The following is a 20,751-nucleotide window of genomic DNA, read 5'->3' as shown; positions in this document are numbered from 1 at the left end:
ATTCAGGAAAATACTGCAACGAGTACTCCCACCCTCAGCACTGGGATAAATGGTACGCAGCTGTGGCAACATCACTGCGTGTGAAGCAACCAATGCGGCGAGCATAAATGGGCCCTTAGGGGAGTACAAGCAACAACCAACTGACATGTTTTTGTCAGCTTTTGACTTCAAGTTTGCCTGAACAATCAAGAGTCTCGAGTGTCTGTAAACTTAAGATTTTATAGTGGCAAAACTTACAGACGTTAGCTAATTTATTATGCCTGCTGTTTTATACTAAGTTGTTCTGAGTTGTTGAATTTACTTATTGTTAAGTTGCTCAGGTTGTGTTTCATTATTAACAATGTTTAGCTAAAGTAGTGATATGTTGGACAAAGGATTTTGAAGGTGGAGCTGCCAGGCAGGAGGAAAAGAGGAAGATGTTAGGGGGGATTCATGATGTGTGGAGGAGATGCAGAGGGTTGGTGGGACCGAGGAGGATGCTATGATAGGCTGAGACGGAGACAGATGATCTGCTGTAGTGACCCCTAAAGTTAAAGTTAGGTTAACTTAATCCTTTGTTTGAGATGAATGTAAAGTGTCATACCAAGTGAAAATATTAGTTGTCTTTTTTAGCCCTTTTCTCTGTAATCAAATGGTACAACTTTCATTGTTCATCAAAAGAAGGCAGTAGATCTTTCATACAATGATGTCAAGTACTTATGTCTGATTATATTTGTGATCGCCCAGTAGTATGCTTTGAGAAGATACAGGCTGGTATAGGAGCCCAGCCTTCAGGAGAATGGAAACACAATGCTGTTAGCTAGTAGTTACCTTTGTTAGCACGAGGGTGGATTTTTCTCCTGATAGAGAAACACACACACACTGGTGGAAGTACATGAAGGTGAACAGAGCTGTTACATAAGAAGCTCTGCTTTATGGTCACATGCGCTCTGAGTAATGTTGGATTTTTGTGTGATAGCCCCTATGGGTGAAGACAAAAGTAGCTTCTCTCAGGTTAAATCAAGAGGCCAGTTCATGTGATCATAGACTTTCTTTCTTTCTTTCTCTTTCTTCTCAGCAAGAAGATCCCGCTCTTTGTTTGCATATAAGTATATATGTGTGTGTAAGTGTGAGAGCGACACGGACACTGACTCAGTCTGCTCTGATATCATCCCTCTGTGTGCTTCTCAGAAGGCAGAAATAAATAGCCTCACTTTCTCTACAAAGTGCCAGCTCTGAATGTGCATCTGTGCACTCACACACTCGTGAGCGAGCGAGCCAGCACGTCACTTTTGCTCACATGGGGAGAAACTCGGCAATAGCAGAAGAGGTATCTCATGGAGAGTGGAGGAGAGGTTGTTTATGATGGGCTGCCAAATACAGAGACAGGTCAGAACAGACTGTTCTGCTGCACGCTCTCACGCCGCTTTGCCAGCCAATCAGTAGTTGGCGTTCTGCACTGCCAGGTGGACTGAGGCATCCTGGTGCTGGTAGTGTGAAGTTTAGTTTACAGCCCTAACAGACACATGCAGAGCGGGGAAGGGAAAGAAAGTGTGTGTGGGGGGGGGGCATGTTTATGTTTGTGTTGAAGGCGTATTCTATTTAGATATGAATCATCACATTGATTTTGATTTAGGCATTTGGACTCCATTTAATATGCATGAAAATTCTGTTTTCATTACTGTTTTTGTTTCACTGGAGTGCTATAGTGACACTGGTTATTGTCACTACAAGTCACTGAATTTCACTGACATCTTCTGGTCTCCAGTCTATAGTCTCTTCCTTTGTGGATGCTTCTTTATGCACTAAGTTGAGAAAACATTTGCTTTTCAATTGACAAGACGGTTATCTCAGAATTATGAGAGAACTTTTAATTAAGAAGTGTTTTCTGCCACCACCTTTCTCATAGTTTAGCCCAGTTTTATTTAGGTGTGGGTTTGAGATGCTGGGACATGCTCTTATCTTTGAATCACAAAGCTCGAGTTGACTTTTCACTGCTCAGTTCATTTTTTCTGTTCTACGAGCGACAAAGCAAGTCAGCAAAGACAGTCTGTGTCTGCTGATAAACAAGAATGTGAGTATGAATAAATTAATCCGCAGTAAATACAACATAACAGCACTAGTGAAGATGACCTGCTTTCACTCTATTTAGAGATAAAGCATTAAAAATGATCATCGTTATTCAAACCCTATTAATAGGGAGCAAGTTTATCATTATTAAAATACTTTAGCTGAACATTTCCTACATTTACTCAGTGATTAAAAAAAAAAACTTTCTTCAGGTGGTAGAGGTCTTCAGAATGCTCCTGTGCCCTCATTTACAGTGTGGGATAACCTCCCTCCAGGGATTTAATTAGGCTTTCTGTGCTTGTTGTTTTACCAAACCATCTCCAGCCTCCACAAGGTTTGGATCACTGAGGTGCTGCTGCAGCAACAAGTGCAGACGGCTGATTGAGGGAGCAGCTTTGCTTCAGTTCAAACAGAAGGAAATATTTGTGATCGCTGACCTTCGCGAGTATTACATCTAAAAATTCCAATCAGTGTAATATCTTAAAGTCATTCAGAAAATATCCATTAAAAGTTTTTTGGCAACGCTGCTGTTGAGTTTGTTCTCTGGCGTTACAGATGAAGAACTGAATTACGAATCATTTATTTATTTATGTCCATGTCTGCTGTCACGCAGGACTGTTTCTTTCACATATTCCTGTGATTCAACTGTAAGTTGTCGAAAGGCATAACAGTAAAAGGAGTCATTAATGGTCAAAACTTCATTCACATAATGGAGCAAAGAGCAGATTCTTAGTTACAATATTCACCTCAGCTTTCAAATGATAACATGTCTAAGACATTTTTGGCTAAAGAATCTTTATTTTAACTTTTTCTTAGCTTATATTTTTCGATTTACAAGACAATCACGAGCCTCTCATGAATGTTGAATGTATGGTTGTCAGTAAAGGTTATTATAGTTTTCTAAAAACTAAACTCAAAGCTAAAATTAAAAGTGAAAAATGTTTTAATAAAATCAAAACTAGGTGAAATTATTTTGTTAACTAAACCAAAAATAATATTAAAATATATAAGCAGTGTCTTCAGTTTTAGTCCGTCATTTTGGTCAAATTTTCAACACAACCAGCACGAGGAGACAACTGTCTGCATCACTGTGCATAAAGAAAGACTAAACTGAACTGAACAAATCCAAAAGAAAACCTTAAAAAAGAAACTCAAATCCAAAGCTGCAGTAACCATCCTGTCAGCTTCAGTCACGGTGCTGTGATGACCCTTCAGTCACCGCTGGTGTTGGCTGTTATCAGCTGATGTTTCACGCTAAATGAAAGCCTGTCGGGCATTTGCCACAATAGATTTCTGAGACTGTGCCTGGTATAAACACAGAATGTGTACAAGAGACTTTAATCCCTCTGCCATGAGACAAAAGTTCATCAAGTGGTCACATGAATGTTTTTGAGAGGAGTGAAAAAATCTGTTGGTCACCTCTTCTGTCTTCCTATGAAGTCACTTTAGAATGCAGAGCCAGAATCAGGGATTATTCACCCTTTCCATCCTCCTCACCTTGTTTTGACGTATTTCCCTTGCTCCAACCCCCCACCCCCACCCAGCAGTCCAAGCATCTTTTAATTAATTGAGCACAGTGGATGGACAGATTTTACCTCCACCGAGCTGAGCGTTCGCCAAAATAGTCATTTCCTGTGTCTCTTATTCCCAGCTTTAGGGAGCAGTCCAACTTGGCCTCTGGAATGCTTTTTAATGTGGCTTCTCTGTTCCTGATGCTTTTTAGAATCAGAGGAGTAGGGTTTCAGCTCGCCTAGTTGCCTGAAGTGCTTCTGACATTTATGAATAGAGCATTTATACAAAGTTTCCCCTCTGGGCTGCCTCTTTTGTGTACAGTGTGCCCAGACCACTCACACGAAACAACCGGGAATATCTATTCTTTAATGTGCCTGCTGTTTTTAGTTTGTTTGTTTTATCTCCTGTCTTCAACTTTCTTTATTTTTTTTTCTCATCTTTTTATTTTTCTCTGATTCTGCGCTGCAGCTTCCCTGTTTCAGTTTGGTTCCATTCCAGCTGTTGAATTTATTTATGGATGCATAATTTTTACACCAGAGGAGTGCAGTGACTTTAAGATGACTGTGTTACCTAAAAGTATTCTGATAAGAGAAAAAAAGAAGAGAAAAATGGTGTAAATGTATCTCAATAACATGTTCTCCTGAGGTCATGAACTCCAAACTGGACAACCAGAAAAAAAAAAAAGTGATGGTAGGGATGGATAGATTATGGAGGTATGCAGCTCTAGGGGATTTGCATGTTCAAGTTTATTTTGCTGTCATAAGTGCCATATGGTCACAGCGTAAGTGTGTGAAGCAACCTTTGGTGTGTGTATTGTCGTAAAACCCTGAAAATGCGTACATCAAAACTATATACGAAAGTAAGGTGCATACTTCCTAAGCTGGACATAACAGATTAGCCGTGGGTTCGTGAACTCAGAGTCTTGAACTGTCTGAAGCCATATCATCAGCTAACAGCAGCCAGTTTGGTTAGCAACCTGCATCACTAAGCTGTACGTGTGCGCCGCACATTTGTGATGCAGCAAGCCGAAGAAGCAGATCGAGTATCCCAGGTGTGCACAAAAACAGCCAGGAACAGCTGGACTATCCAATATTCCCAATGTTTATTATCTTGACTTCAGTGTCTGCAAACATCTCTCAAAAATGTATTTGAAAATGTATTTTATTGAATAGTTTCTAATGGTAAATAATGCACGATTTGGCCCGGGTTCTCATCCAGCAAACCCCTGCTCAGCACAGCCACACACTCCCAGGGGTGCAGCCTGGCCAGTCAGCCAGCGAAACTTTCCCCTTAGTGATGCTGGCAACTTTTCTGTCTTTATCTTTTTGCATTGTTACTAAACTACAATAATTCAAAGAACACACACACACTCTCATTGTCAAGTTAAAAAGTTTAGAGAAAAAAAACCAAAGATAAATAAGTGAAATCTTTTTTTTTTCATGTTAATCTATAAATTTAGAAATTTTAGGAAACATTAAAAAAGAAAAATGTTAAAAATGAAAATTTTGGATGCTGCTTCACATTTCCCTCATCAAAACAAGCACAAACTTCACGGATCATCTGGAGCACAAAGCAGTCCCCTCAGTGATTTAAATCTTTGTGGATGTAACTCAACATTTGAATATTTCACATTCAGCCTTGCAGCCTTCCAACAGTTCAGGCAGGCCTTTAATGGGGAAAAAACATCAGCAAGTGCAGTTTACAGTCAGGAAAGTACAAGAGAGTTGAATCGGTGCTTTAGAAAACTTCATCCATTCATGGATGGAGTCAGATGCAGGAACCAGCTAAACTACCCGGCTACCCTTTGGAGAAATCTCATTTTTGTATCCACAATTTTATTCTTCAGTGACTACCCACGGCTCATGACCATAGATGAGGGTAGAAACATTAATAAACTGACCCAAATCATCAGCTTCACTTTCACTACAGATGCTGCACAAATCCATCTGTCAGCCTCCCCCACACTCCTCTGGGGTATTAGCACATCAGACGTCTGAGCCCACACCCTGAAAAGGGTGGAGCGCCTTGAAGGTTGGGAATGAGTTGCTGCCCAAGTGGAGGAGTTTGTGTATTTTGGGGTCTTGTTCACGAGCGAGGGAAGGAGGGCGCAGGAGAGTCACAAAATCTGACTGAATTTTAAATTGAATAAATATTGTAGGCTACAGGTAACGTCACAGCTCTGTATATGAACTTTTAGTTATTATATGATTGTAAAATGAGCATTCAACTGCTTTTTAATTGAATGTATGTACCCCTGTGCCTCATTAGTTTCCTGCCTGTTAATGAAAATGAAAATGCCAAATTGGTACAGCCATCCATGACTTTAATCCTGCATTCACAGCCTGTGCTGTTTAAACTGCTTAAAGAAAAGAATTGCTGCAGAATTAGTATGATGGATTTAGCTGCCGTTACAGTGGGCCTACAGGCTGAGCCGGTGATACCTGCATTGTCACACACGTATATTAAAGAATCCTGTTTGACACACTGCTTTAGAAATGAAGACACAGTCACTGGGATTATAATTGTGTTTTACACTGTGTGTGTCTAATGAATTCATTTTGTTGTAGTATTATTATGTCATTTCTGCACAGTATATTACTATAGAAGTCAGTGAAGCAGTGCTCCACCCTAGTTCACTGAAATCTTAGAATTATCCTTTTGTATAATGGACAGAACAGAGAACTTCCTCTAGGGTGATTTGGGAGATTTTTTTCCTCAGCAATTTATAAAAACCTCCTTTACTCTGCCCTCAGGAGAGCTGCTAACACACCAAAAATAATGTCATTAGGGTGGCTTTTACTGGATGGCTTTACTGTGCCATTATGGACTAAATGCAGCCATAAAAAAACATGAGTTAGAAACTATGGAGGTCCAGAGAGTTTAAAATGAACCAGCTGATGACCCTGATTTACGCTGCTCATTGTATGCAGAGACTCTCGGGAGTTGTTGACTAACCATGTTCATCATTGGAACTTAAACTTGATTTATGTTCCACATTTTTACTCTTGGAGTCTACATTTAAAAATAATCCTTACTTATCTTATATCTTATTTTATAATGGGTCTTATTGCTGATTATGTCCTCTGTGCTATTGTAGTATGATAGTATAAACAACTTTATTTTTATTATATACACAAAAGACATTTTCTTCCAAAATTTCCTTTTTTCCATAATGTCACATTTTACTATATGACTCAACTTTCCAGCCTTCTTCCATAGAGGAAAGTTTATCTTACATTTTAGGGTTTGGAAACAGAACCAAACCAGAATCAGCCTGTTTTGTTATTATGGGATGGCAGGATTGAAATGCTGACCATCAAAATTAAATATTTTCTGTTTTCAGCTTCAGTCTAAAAGTTGTCAGTGCAAAAGTCACATCTGCTCCAAGTTACCCACAGTCTTTTCCTGAGTCACGCACACACTCCCTCCATGCTCAGCCTTGTCACTGTGATGTCACAGTGTCCTTTAGTTTCCTATTCCACACAAAAAAAACATAAAAACCAAAAACAGCGTTGCTACGGCGACAGAACCACGATGTTGTTTCACCATCATGACGTGCACCGTGCTGACCGAAGCATCAGCCAATTGGGAGTGGACAAGGAGCTGTTATTAAAAGCCAAGCTGCTATTTTTGGTAGCGGCCGTGGCATTACTCAGCAGAGTGCAGCAAAGTCAGATGTACACATTCCAGCAGAGTGCGTGCATGTGTGTCTGTTGGCATATGTGTGTATGTTATGAAATAAAATTTGCAGTGAGGAAAGAGGATTTGTCCTGCAACCTGCCATCTCTGAGGTCGTGATGAAAACACAGGAAGAAGTGTGTGTGTGTGTGTGTGTATATTTATGCTATATGGCCGTGGCTAATAAAATGTTCCAGTCACTACAGGGGAATTTACAGAAAGCAGGATTTAGATAAGCCATAGTTAATTAAACTGCAGATATTTTCCCCTCTCCCCATGCTGTACAGCCTGTGTGTTACTCCTGAATAAGAGACAGATGGCAGAGGTTATTTATATAAGAGCAAACAGCTCCTTCTGTATCAGTACTCATAACGAGCTGAGCTGCAGGCGCAGGTTACTCGTGAACAAACACAACACGCTTTCAGTCATGTGAACCTATAGACGGCTAACGGCAGAGCTCAGGGCAGAAATGCTCACTTTGATTTCTGCTGTCACATTCAGCATTTTTTTTTTTCCTCCCAGCATGCAGTGCAAGTGAAGCTCTTCTGTGTGGAGCTGAAATGGCAAAAAATTAATCAGCAGCTACATTATTTTGATCATCAGTTAAATATGAAATGTCAGTATTTTTTTTCCAACCATCAACAATAACTGTGTTTACAGCTCATTATAATGAATCCATAGAGAATTATGACCAGAATAATTTAGCCATTGTTTAGATTTCTGGGCTATGTATTCAGTCTCAGTGGTCTCATTAAACTTGTTTCCAGTGCCAGCGAGCAGCTGTTTGTGGTGAAAAAGCTCTGATGAACCTGCTTCACACTGTTCAACAAACTGCAGACACAGAGCTTGCTACTTTCTGATGAACAGATATATTTCTCAGGAGTTTGAACAACAGTGCTAAAAAAAAAGAAAAACAAAAGGACGGTGAATAATGGACTTGAACCTGTGAAGTAGGCAGAACACTGACACCAAATGAATCATAATGTTACTGTAATGGCTCTGCTGAATGTGTAAGTTAACACCATAATAACTTAAAGGGGATCACTTCTGCTCATTTCCATCTTCATAATTCTGTTGTTGGACTCTACCAGACTACCTTTGCTTTATTCACAGTCAAAATGATCCTTACTCATCCTTGGTGCAGCCCTCACCTCAAACTTGGTTGCACCTCATAATAGAGGAGGTTTGAACTGCAGGTGAGTGAGGCTTCTGTGGTCATAGCCAGAAGCCCCACTCACCTGTACCAGACATGACTGTATTATCCTCTGTGACATGATCTATATTCAAGAACAGAAAAAACTGCCAGAAAAGGAGCATTTAGAGTAGCCTGAAGCCTGAGCTCTTTGGCTTTTGGGTGTGTCCAAACTAAGGAAAAGCATTCAGCTACCTTTCAATAAGATTATAAAATAATCTCTCTTTTTACTAGTTTTCTAGGACAGTCAGTTATTCATAAAATAACTGCAAAACTATAAAAAAAAAAATCACAGGAGCTGAAAGACTATTTTATCGATAAAGTGCTCTGTTTACCTTACTCTAGAGCCTTTCAGAAAATGTCCTGCTTTTGTAGTAATTATGTTAAGCCTAATGCCAGTTAAACCCTGACAGTTTGACTATTAAGCCTACTCAAATGAGACCGTAGGAACTGTTGACACGTTTATGAATGGTCATTGGGGTCAGGAAGGTCCTTAGGCATGTGGATGTGTAAACTGTGGTCACTCATGTATAGAAATGAATCATGAATAGAAGTGTGCTGGTTTTCAGGTCACATCCAGGGTGTGGTGGGAACATTAACCACAGGATTCAGTATGAATGAAAAGTGTCTGGCATCTCCAGCAACATCTAACATGTGTGCAGTGAAGAATTTGAGCACCTCAGATGTTCTCCTAGCTCCATTATTTTCATTCTACAGTAACAAACTGTAAACATCACTTTTACAGTTTGATGTGTCTTAGAGCAAATTTTGGCTTTTAAAACTGTGAAAGCCATCTCTCCTTCTCCTCCCCATGCTCCTTTTGATTCAGTCAGTAAAAACTTTGGTGATCTTGCCTTCTGTGTGTCCTCACCTCAGATTTGGCCCATTCTCACTGCTCCTGTTAGAAAGCACTCTCACAGATGAGCGTAACAGCAAGCACACGAATAGACTTCCACAGCCTCAGGTGTCTGATGTTAGTCTGTAGAGCTTCTCGCTTGCTAAAAGGCACGAGTTAACACTCAGTGGGCTTCTGTGTTTGGCCAATTTTTTGGTTGTTTTTCTTTATAAAGTTGAAGTACATCTATTCATTGAACTTCCTGTATTATAACACAGCTGTGACAGATGATGCAGAATGGATTGATAGAGAGATCCATCTAGTTTTACAGATAGATGCTCTGTGTTTAAATAACACATTAAATATCCCAGTAACTAAAAACGTGATTACTACAGCAGGACTCTGGTTGATGGAGCATTATGCAGTGAATTCAGTCTTACATGTCTTTCTAAAACATTACTGTCTGCTGCTTCTGCCTCGTAGTCAAGGGCACCAGAGTGTTTCTTATCCACCCCCGTCTTCTTTGTTAGTCCTTCCTCTAGATACTCAATTATATAACCACTCAACTTATGTAATGAAATTTAACTGCAGCAAGTGATGACATAAGTTCTCCAAAGCATTTCAGACCATTTTAAGATTCTGAAATCATCATAATATGCTGTGACATGTGTTGTGTTTCACTGAGCTAAAATTTCATGATTTCCTGCCCTGAAAATTTTTAACAGTAAAAGTTCCAGTGTGAATTAAGCTCCCTGAGGCGCAGCAGTTTTGCTGTTGTTGATCAGATCTCTGCCATCTGGGAGTGATTACCAAGAAAGGAAGTGGCTGTGAAATGACAAAAACAAGCTTCTCTCTAAAGATAACGCTCACCAGGAAATGCCTCTTGTATGTCTTTGCTAGCGGGACACAGCGCACACATTTAAGAGCTAGATCACATCATTGTCACATGATTCTCTAGATTCCCAAGGATATCATTAAAGTACAAATTCAGCCTCAAACACATAAGCACTGTTTAAAAAAAGCAGCTGATGGCGATGTACAGCACAATCCTGGCTGATTCAATGGAAAATTGGATGCAAGTGACAGCCACACATTCTCATGTGTGAAGTTTCTCATTGTTTTTAAATTTATTTATCCATCCAAATGGGACGTCAGTAATCTAGAAGTTAGAAAAACCGCCAACAGATGGCATTAAATATTGTCTGTGTAAACCTTATTTCATTTCAACTGTTAATCACATTCTGCAATAATCAAATCAGATTTCAAAAATTACTGAAATGTTTGAATGTTTCACATATGCACCAACATTGCACCCACAAGATGTCAGATCAGCAGGTTAGCAGTGCATCAGTCCATCAGCCTTCTTTCCTTTAAGGTTAAAATCCACACCTGTCCAGCATTTGGTTACACATTACCGGAGACGCTCTGAGACTAGATCACACAAGTTCCAGAGAAACTGCAGTGGGATTGTTGCTGTTTGTCTGCTACTTGCTGCCAAAATGCTGTAGCAAAATCATCTGGCTGAAGATAGGAAGCTGAATGATGGTTGTAGACGTGAACAACTGCACCAATTGATAGAAAGATGAAAAGAAACCTTTTATTTTTGAAATTCTCACACCGACAGATCCTGCTAAATGCCTATAAGTAAAGGGTGCCTTTTATTTTGAAAATCCTACAGTTACAGGATGTGATGATAATGTCTGACATCTAATCAGAGACTTTTAATTAGAAAAAGGACACACCAAAGCATCCTGGCAAATACCTATTAATATCTGGCTGACTCTATTTTGAAAATCCAACTTTGCAAGCGTCCAACCATCCAGTGGAGGCTTTTATTTTTGAGAATTTAACATTTTAAATCACATTGGTGTTCTAAGAAGAAACATTTATCGTTGACTTGTGTCTCACTTCTCTAGTCCAGAGATGAGAAATAATGTTCATCTTAGGTTCTGTTTTCAGATTTCTGCAGGCAAAAGACTGCAAGAAAAAGCTAAAAGCTTGTGTCTTATTCATTCAAACCACACTGCTGTTCATGTGTCTCTTATTGCTTCAGGACCAAATTGAAAGCTCTGGACATTTTAGCATTTTCACCATTAGTGGTGGTTGGCAGACTGTTTTATGGCAAGATCAACCAGCCGTCTCTGGTCTGGTAAAACAACCGTACAGTTTATCTAAAAATTGTGTCTTTTTTTTTTTTTTCAGAATTCAAAGAGCGCCCAAGGCCTGGTGGGACTGAAGAACTTAGGAAACACTGTAAGTACAGCCGCACACATGCTGTGCATCTAATTACATTTGTCGTGAGCTAAATGTCTTGAGTAGTGTTGTCTTTTTTCTCAACTCATTTCCAGTAGCTTTCCAAAAATCCAGTGAGTGTTACAGTGAGAGCAGTTCGTTGAGATCTGGTCAGTCTGCCAGGCAACAAGCATAAGGAGGACTCCTAAAATAAACTGTGTGCTGTGTTGTGTGCTTGTATACAGTAACCTAATCAGATAGCTCTGAACTATGGACCAGAGAGGGTTCATTCTCTCACTCTCCGACTGGTTTGATCTTACCAAACTGCACGTGCGGACACGTGATGTGAGACAGTGCTGTGATACTTCTTTGTACCCAGGGATTGCACTGCGGGTTCTCTCGCTGTCTCGCCGAGCCTTTAAACATTCATCAAGGACAAATTACTTTACAGTGAAAGAAAAAAACTCCACTGTTACATAATCTGTAGATTTAGCCTGTATTATGTGACTGTACACCACCATTTTTCAAAATGATGGGAATAGAGTTCCAGGGAAAACACATGTTTGCCCTCTTATTGTGAGCTGGATAAATCAGTCATTATCGTGCTCAAGTCTGGAGAGTAAATCTTGTTAGCTTAGTAGAAAAGCTGGGAACAGGTGTAAAAACAGTACATATGTGTGGGACCATTTCCTGCCCTGTTGTGGCCATTTCTTATAGTCTTGTCTACACTGTGAGGTTACCAGATAACCAGCTAAAGTTTCACTAAGATGCTGTGCTCAGCTTAGAAATTAGTGCAGCCACCATAACTTTTGATTCTTACACTTTGATTTATGCACACAGAAATCAAACAGGATACAGCATATTTATCAGTGAGCTTTGGGTGCTTGTTACCTTTGCACAGACTAGCTGTTTCATCATTTAACTCTTGGCAAATAAACAATCATATTGCCCCAAAGGTTGACGGATTCTTTCAATGTTATATTGTTTTATTGAGGACTGAATGGTCAGGCTAGTGTTTTGTCATCTTTTTCCATTGTAAGTCATGCTCAGCAAGATGTATTTCATTACATGCTGCATGTTACAAACAGCAGCAGAAAGCACTGTTACAGCTTATACAGGGTGTCTGCAGTCCTCAGAGGGGCCTAGAATGTCTTAGATATGCATTATCTTTTAAGAGAACACCTTTAAAGGGGCAGCACTGTTGCTCAGTGGTTAGCACTGCTGCCTCACAGTTAGAATACCATCTGGAAGGCCTGGGTTCGATTCCACCTTGGCCCAGGTGTGTGGAGTTTGCATGTTCTCCCTGTGCTTGCGTGGGTTTCCTCCGGGTACTCTGGTTTCCTCCCACATTCCAAAGACATACACTTACTGGGTTACTTAGGTTAATTGGCTACACTAACTAACTGGTGACCTGTTTAGGGTGTACCCTGCCTCTCGCCCTATGACAGCTGGGATAGGCTCCAGGATAAGCGGAAGCGAATGGATGGATGGACCTTTAAAAGGGTTCAACTGTCTTAGGTTTAGTTTCAGTCTGCTCAACTGCACAATTAAAGCCATACTTTATAATTTGACTGAAGTTGATTTATTTACGTGTATATACAGTGAACAGTTACAGAAAGACAGTAGGCTAATACCAAGCCTCAGGCATGAGGAAGTTCTGCTATAGCTCACTTGCTAGTGGGTGACCCGTATGCCAACAACCACTATACAGGCCTGGGTTCATAACTGCCCATTTCCTGTGTGTCATTCCCACACATTCTCTCTCTGTCTTCATTTCAACTCCCTCCCTTATCTGATCTATCCATCCATCCATCCATCCATTTTCTTCCGCTTATCCGGGGCCGGGTCGCGGGGGCAGAAGCCTAAGCAGAGAAGCCCAAGCTTCCCTCTCCCCAGCCACCTCCTCCAGCTCATCCGGAGGGACCCCAAGGCGTTCCCAGGCCAGCCGAGATACATAATCTCTCCAGCGTGTCCTGGGTCTACCACGGGGCCTCTTCCCGGTGGGACATGCCCGGAACACCTCACCCAGGAGGCGGCCAGGAGGCATCCTAATCAGATGCCCGAGCCACCTCAACTGGCTCCTTTCGATGTGGAGGAGCAGCGGCTCTACTCTGAGCCCCTCCCGGATGGCCGCACTCCTTACCTTATCTCTAAGGGAGAGGCCAGCCACCCTTCGAAGGAAACTCATTTCTGCCGCTTGTATTCGCGATCTTATTCTTTCGGTCACTACCCAAAGCTCGTGACCATAGGTGAGGGTAGGAACGTAGATCGACCGGTAAATCGAGAGCTTCGCTTTTACGCTAAGCTCCCTCTTCACCACGACGGACCGGTGCAGCGTCCGCATCACTGCAGAAGCAGCCCCAATCCGCCTGTCGATCTCCCGTTCCCTTCGCCCATCACTCGTGAACAAGACCCCGAGATACTTAAACTCCTCCACTTGAGGCAAGAACTCGTTCCTGAGCCGGAGATGGCACTCCACCCTTTTCCGGCTGAGGACCATGGCCTCAGACTTAGAGGTGCTGATTCTCATGCCAGCCGCTTCACACTCGGCTGCGAACCGTTCCACTGCGAGCTGGAGGCCCCCCCCTGATGAAGCCAACAGAACCGCATCATCTGCAAAAAGCAGAGATGAGACTCTGAGGCCACCAAGGAAGAAGCCTTCCGCCACCTGGCTACGCCTAGAAATTCTGTCCATAAAAATTATGAACAGAATCGGTGACAAAGGGCAGCCCTGACGGAGTCCAACACCCACAGGAAACAAATCCGACTTATTACCGGCTATACGGACCAAGCTCTCACTGTGGTTGTACAAGGACTGAATGGCCCGCAACAATGGGCCAGACACCCCATACTCCCGCAGAACCTCCCAAAGAACACCCCGAGGAACACGGTCGAATGCCTTCTCCAAGTCCACAAAGCACATGTAGACTGGTTGGGCAAACTCCCACGCACACTCGAATATCCTTGAGAGGATAAAGAGCTGGTCCAGCGTTCCACGACCAGGACGAAAACCGCATTGTTCCTCCTGAATCCGAGGTTCGACTAACGGACGCACCCTCCTTTCCAGCACCCTGGCATAGACCTTACCGGGGAGGCTGAGGAGTGTGATCCCCCGAAAGTTGGAGCACACCCTCCGGTCTCCCTTCTTAAAGATGGGGACCACCACCCCGGTCTGCCAATCCAATGGCACTGCCCCAGATCTCCACGCGATGTTGCAGAGGCGTGTCAACCAAGACAGCTTATCTGATCTACTAAAGGTTAAATGCCAGAAATAAATCTTTAGAAGGGCAGCTCTCCTGTTAGTCTGTGGCAATAGGAAGCTGCAGGTGTAACCTAAAGACTCTATATAAAGGATGGCCTTAACCTCCAAAAATTCACCCCCAGTTCAGTTTTTATGAAGTGGAAACTATCCATCAAGCATGTTGTGCCATTTTCAATGCTGTAGAGTTGTACAGTTTAACATTATAGTCATCATACTGTATCAGGATTGACTCACTGTTGGAGCTGGCATCAACTGGCCAATAAAGCAACTGCAGCTTTTAGCACTGTACCGTGTTGGCTTCATTTTCAGCCATTTGGTTAACCAATGCATTGCTGCTCGGCTTAACGACAAACATCTTGAGAATAAAGTTGACTCCAGGTGATTAAAGCCTGTAAATAGTTCTGGAACAAACAGCATTGTATGTCAAAGGTGGAAACCGATACCACTACCAGTATTTGATGATTTTAAAATACGATATCCCGATATATTGGCCAATATTTATTTTCCATTCAGACACATGAAACAGATTTTGCTGACATTTGTTGTGTGTAGTTTATTTATGCTCTGCCTGACTGCTCAGATCAGCTAGTTGTTGTGTTTGTGCCGTTCCAAACACGGTTGCAGAGCACCATCTGGTAGACAAACTGTGCAAAGTCAAAACTCATAGTAACATAGTTAAAGGGTGTTTGTCTACTTTTCTCATTTTAATTTATCGCTCATTTTAAATAGTGATACCAAGAGATCAGCAAGGAGCTAATATTGGCAGATGATATCGGCCTGCTGATAAACTGGTCAGGCTTTAAAGGGTTTTGAAATCGGGACAACAGGATACTGGTCAGCAGTGATGGTGCTGTTGTCTATTTACATTAACAAACACATTTAGACAAATTCAACCAAATGCTTTCATGTTACCTTACTGTTCATTTTGAACTGGCATCAGTGTGTTTTTCCTCTTCTGATATGTATTTCTATCTCGAGTTTGTTCTTAAATCTTATTTATTGTCTTTAATACTTTTAACTTGACACTCGGTGGTAAATCAACTGTTTTTTTTTGCTTTCTCAGTGAATATGGAGGGAGTGGAGCATCTGGAATCAAACTATTTTCTGTTGTTTCTCCTCACAGTGTTTCATGAACAGTATCCTGCAGTGTCTCAGCAACACACAAAGCCTGCGAGACTACTGCCTGCACAACTCCCACCGCAGAGACCTTAACAACAACAGCCGCACCAACACAGCCCTCATGGAAGGTGAGAGACATGTCATACAGGCCCCCTAGAGTCCAAAACAAACACACCCCTCACAGCTGTCGACAGGCACCACACTTATTCCCTCTCTCTGCATCTCTGTAGGACTTGCACATTTCACCGTGACATGTTAGAAGAGCTCAAAACAAGATTCTTTTTCTGAGTCTTTTAAGGCTTTGCATGAAAAAGAGTTGTACTTTCATTTCACAGCCCTTCTCAATCGTTTCCACTGTAACGAGTGCATTTGACATCCCAGTACGTGAATAACCTGAACTGTTGTGTGTTTGGTAGAATTTGCCAAGCTGATACAGACCATGTGGACATCATCCAGCAGTGAGGCTGTCAGCCCGTCCGAATTCAAAACACAGATCCAGAGATATGCTCCCAGATTTGTGGGATACAAGTAAGCTTTGTAACTGTCTCGGCTTTTTCCCTGAGAATAAGACAAAGATGCAAGCCTAGGAGTTCAGAAAGTCAGGCTGATGTTTGTAGCTCTAACTGTTTTCATGTGTCACAGCCAACAGGACGCTCAGGAGTTCCTGCGCTTCCTTCTGGACGGCCTGCACAACGAGGTCAACAGGGTCACTGTGAGGCCGAGAGGCACTGTGGAGGACTTTGACCACCTACCGTAAGTAATCAGACTGACACACAGGCCATGTTTACCTGCACTGACTGACACAAACACTGCTGTTTTTGAAAAGTGGACTTTGTTCAGTTGAGGCGAGGATATATTTGGGAGTTTTACAAATGAAAAAATTAGTATTTATTTTATTATTTTTTATTATAGTTTTTAACCATATGTAACCACTCTGAAACACATTAACTTTCAAATTAAAAAACATTAGGGCCAATCAGGGTAAAATCTTTGCAAAGGTTATGTGCATTGTCCATTATGAAAACAAAGCCCAAACTGAGACAACACTAATCATTAAGGCTTCATCATTAAGCTTTAATTCAAGGCCGTTTCACCTCCCATGTTGATTTGTTTCCTCTCTGGGGGCCACAAGTGCTTAATGCTCCAGTTCTTCTTGGATATAATTATCAGTTATCTAACCATGGTTTGTTTCAGGGTCAGAGTTAATCCCAGCAACTTCTAGTATTGCCCTAAAAACACATACTCTGTGCCTCACTGTTAACAACAGGGCAGGAAAATTGACAAAGTGCTTCAGAGTAGGACGCGTTTTTGTAAAGCATCATTTTAATCCCCTAAAATGGTATTCAGCCACCTTGGTAGTTAGGATGAAGTAGGCCACTTTCAACATCTTGCTATTATTTCCACTGTCTCAGCCAGCCTCAGCTGCCTGCTGGGGGTCAGTCAGTACACATTTCAGCATCCCTAAAGCTACTTAGGAGAAAATGAAACTGCAAGTTAACAAGGATTTCACATTTTAACTTCTAACCTGTGCTCCACACCCAGAGACGAGGAGAAAGGGAAGAAGATGTGGAGTAAATACCTAGAGAGAGAAGACAGCAAGATCGTAGGTGAGTAAAGGGGACTGAAGTTCAGTTTTATTTGTTGCTAATGTCCTAATGGGGCATACGAAAATTCATCCTCCCCAAGCAAGACATAAACAGAACGTAGTAAAATAGAAATGAAGTTCTCATGCTGTCTCTTTGTCTCATCTTTGCTGCTTCTCCAGACCTGTTTGTGGGGCAGCTGAAGAGCTCTTTGACCTGCAGCCACTGTGGTTTCTGCTCCACCGTCTTCGACCCCTTCTGGGATCTCTCTCTACCCATCGCCAAGGTTAGAGAGCACTCACAGGTTCAGACAGACAGGTGTTAGTCCTTCTTACGTAACACGTCGCACAGGGGCAGCAGACACAAATGTCAGCACAATCAGTGGTGCAAAGATGACTTTGTGTGCATGCGCGTGTGTGTGTACTGTTTTATGATGCTTTGGAAAGTTGAACTCTCTTCCATCAACACTTTGCTTCCAGTGTCCACAACTCCTAATATGAGCTCTTTGGTTTCTTTCCTGTCTGTTTATTTTTGCTCTGTATGTGTGTGTGTGTGCGTGCGTGCGTGCGTGCTGGCTAATGTGAATGCATCTGTGTTTGTGCTCAGAAGGGCTATGGTGAGGTGAGTCTGATGGACTGCATGCGGCTCTTCACCAAAGAAGACGTCCTTGATGGGGACGAAAAGCCGGTAGGTGTTCACTGCATGGACTGACTGATCAAAAAGAGAATATAATAATAATAATAATAATAATCATCATTTTGACTTCATAGTTCTCCTATCCAGTCTCGAGTTAGCACAACTAACCCTGAACATGATTTTTGTGTTGTATTGTATCTTTCTTGGTCAGAAGAGTTCATGTTAGTTTCACTGGGACCTATTAAGCTCTTTTCCAGCTCCTATTTTTATTCTTGGACTATAATAGAATAGCTTTGCATGATTCACAGTTCATAATAATCCCTACTGACCTATACTGGGCCTTGCTGCTGCCCCTCAGTTGAGCCTCTGTCTGAAACAAGCCACTTTAAGGCCATCCTACCCTATCTTACAGTAAGTAAATGGCTGCTTTGACCCTTAAGGCCTTTACATACAGGACACATAAAATACGTGCTAATATTTCATGATATCCTGAAATATGTGAGAGAGCAGCCATGATCCAGCTTCAACTCCCGGATCGAACCATGAAAGTCTCCCTGCTTCTGCTTTCTCGTGATAGTTGGATGAAGCCAGAATCTGTGTTTCTTCCTTCTCTTATTTAGAAACACCAGGACCTCATCATATCATTGCGTAATGTTGACTGCAGTTTTTTTCACAGTGCGTTTTATGGAGATGAATTAATCGGAAAAACAGCCACCTGTTTGACAGGACAAATATGACAGAAAATGAGGAAAACACTTAGAAAATGTGTAAAGCTGTTGTTTCATTTATAGGTTTTCTTTCCCTCAAAATCCTTCCCTGCATGTAAACTGGAGTATGTTTAACGATCAGTCACATAACTAAATCTTTTTATATAGTAAAAGAAATGACGGAGACAGGATAGAGCTCAGTTTAGACTAAGTAGCTTCTGCAGTCTGCCGTTGTATGGCACTACATTTACGCTTCATATTTTTGTGGACTGAAAGAATCTGCTTGTAAACAGCGAGTGATCTCATCCTGTGTTTCTTCTCCACAGACGTGCTACAGATGTAAAGCCAGGAGGAGATGCACTAAAAAGTTCACAATACAGAAGTTTCCCAAGATTTTAGTGCTGCGTATCCTTCACTGTGGACAGCAGAGTTATATTAGACATCTGCAGTGTTCCTGTACTGAGGGATGTGGTGCAGTTGATTATTTTCAGATGCAACTTACTGATTTATATTCTGTTTTAGTGAATTGTGAAAATGATTGTATAGCAATTAGTTGAGTCACTGCATCACACACAGACCCATGAAGGCTACACTAAGTGTTTATATCACAGCTGCTTTGACAACATAAAAGTGCTGAGCAATTAGCAGCAGGCAGCTCTGCCATGTAGTCAGGAAGTTGTTGTGTGTTAGAATCCCAGTAGAATATAATTAGGTGCAGTGAGTGCTGACAGGACACACGATCAGATGTTTTTGAGAACTGCTAATTGGCTCTTATGAATTTGTCAAATCAGTGAGGTGATGGATGTCTCATTTTAAAGCTCAGTAGAGTGAAAGACATTTCTAGAAATCACTGCATGCAGTTATGTTAAATGTACACTTGATGTATTTGTACTGTATACAGAGCAGTTGTGCCTTGACTCGCTTTCTTCTAAAGACCTGAAACGCTTCTCTGAGGCACGAAGAACCAGCAAACTGTCCACATTTGTTAACTTCCCCATGAAGGATCTTGACCTGCGGGAGTTTGCTTCTGAAAACAGCAGTAAGTGCTCGCCGAGCAGGGAGTCACAAAGTGCTGTGTTCACACTAAAGGCAAATGCACATCTTTTTTCTCTGGCTTGTAGTGCGAGAAATATTCAAGAGAAGTTAGACATCTCTACAGCTGGGCAACTCACAAATATCACTATAATATCATATAATATATGATAAAAATCTCTATAGGCCAGTGGGAAAATATGTACATTTGATTTTAGGGTGAATTGTCCCTCCGAGCTCTTAAGATTAACTTGTTTTGTCTCCTTGCAGTAAATGCAGTGTACAACCTGTATGCAGTGTCCAACCACTCAGGCACCACTATGGGCGGTCACTACACAGCCTACTGTCGCAATCCCAGCTCGGGAGAATGGTACACCTTCAATGACTCCAGGTAGGTTTGCCACAGAGCACACACACAGTACAACAACACACACATAGTGCTACAACAACTTACCACTGTGTCGAAGATCGTGGGAGCTGCGTGGAAAAATCAGCTGGTTTTGAATCATAATAGGAGAGAAAGCACTTGTAACCTGAGCACATGATCACCCTCTGTTTAGGAAAGATAAGGAAAAACTGACAGAGCTGAGGAATAATAGTAAGAGGTGTAGTTAATCTGCCTCTCCTCCTCCTCTTTTATCTCCTCTGCTCTGCTGAGCATCTAGTCGCTCCCTCCAGGCTTCTTCCTGCATTGCTGCAGTCATTCATAACCCGCCGTGCTGCCTCTTACTCGCTCTTACTCAACACTGTCGTCAGATCTGATGCCATCCCGCAGTCACTCTTTAGTGTTGTACCCCAGTGACTGCACGCAGCACACGCTGTTCTGTATGTCTGTCTGGAAGTGATAGTTTAACGTGCATTGTATAGCGTGCGTGCTGACACTGAACTCTGCATGAACAATAAAGAACTTTAAC

At 41.8% G+C, this 20,751-nt stretch overlaps 1 protein-coding gene across 7 annotated transcripts in view; it reads left to right on the top strand.

Annotated features, from left to right (window-relative positions):
• Positions 1-20,751, top strand: part of usp2a (ubiquitin specific peptidase 2a) — a 54,124-nt gene that overhangs the window by 31,267 nt on the left and 2,106 nt on the right. For 5 of the 7 annotated variants that reach the window (XM_030744650.1, XM_030744649.1, XM_030744651.1 and 2 more), the window contains 10 exons: positions 11,469-11,519; positions 15,884-16,007; positions 16,296-16,407; positions 16,522-16,632; positions 17,422-17,486; positions 17,645-17,748; positions 18,069-18,149; positions 19,132-19,210; positions 19,740-19,844; positions 20,108-20,228. In XM_030744650.1, coding sequence (XP_030600510.1) covers positions 11,469-11,519; positions 15,884-16,007; positions 16,296-16,407; positions 16,522-16,632; positions 17,422-17,486; positions 17,645-17,748; positions 18,069-18,149; positions 19,132-19,210; positions 19,740-19,844; positions 20,108-20,228 — 953 coding nt within the window. The remainder of the gene's footprint in view (positions 1-11,468; positions 11,520-15,883; positions 16,008-16,295; positions 16,408-16,521; positions 16,633-17,421; positions 17,487-17,644; positions 17,749-18,068; positions 18,150-19,131; positions 19,211-19,739; positions 19,845-20,107; positions 20,229-20,751) is intronic. The other 2 variants (XM_030744652.1, XM_030744654.1) reach the window with 1 other exon arrangement.

The sequence above is a fragment of the Archocentrus centrarchus genome, chromosome 13, assembly GCF_007364275.1.
Source record: "Archocentrus centrarchus isolate MPI-CPG fArcCen1 chromosome 13, fArcCen1, whole genome shotgun sequence".
Lineage (NCBI taxonomy): Eukaryota > Metazoa > Chordata > Actinopteri > Cichliformes > Cichlidae > Archocentrus > Archocentrus centrarchus.
Note: the sequence above shows the minus strand (reverse complement) of the source record. Positions and strands in the feature narration are given on the sequence as shown.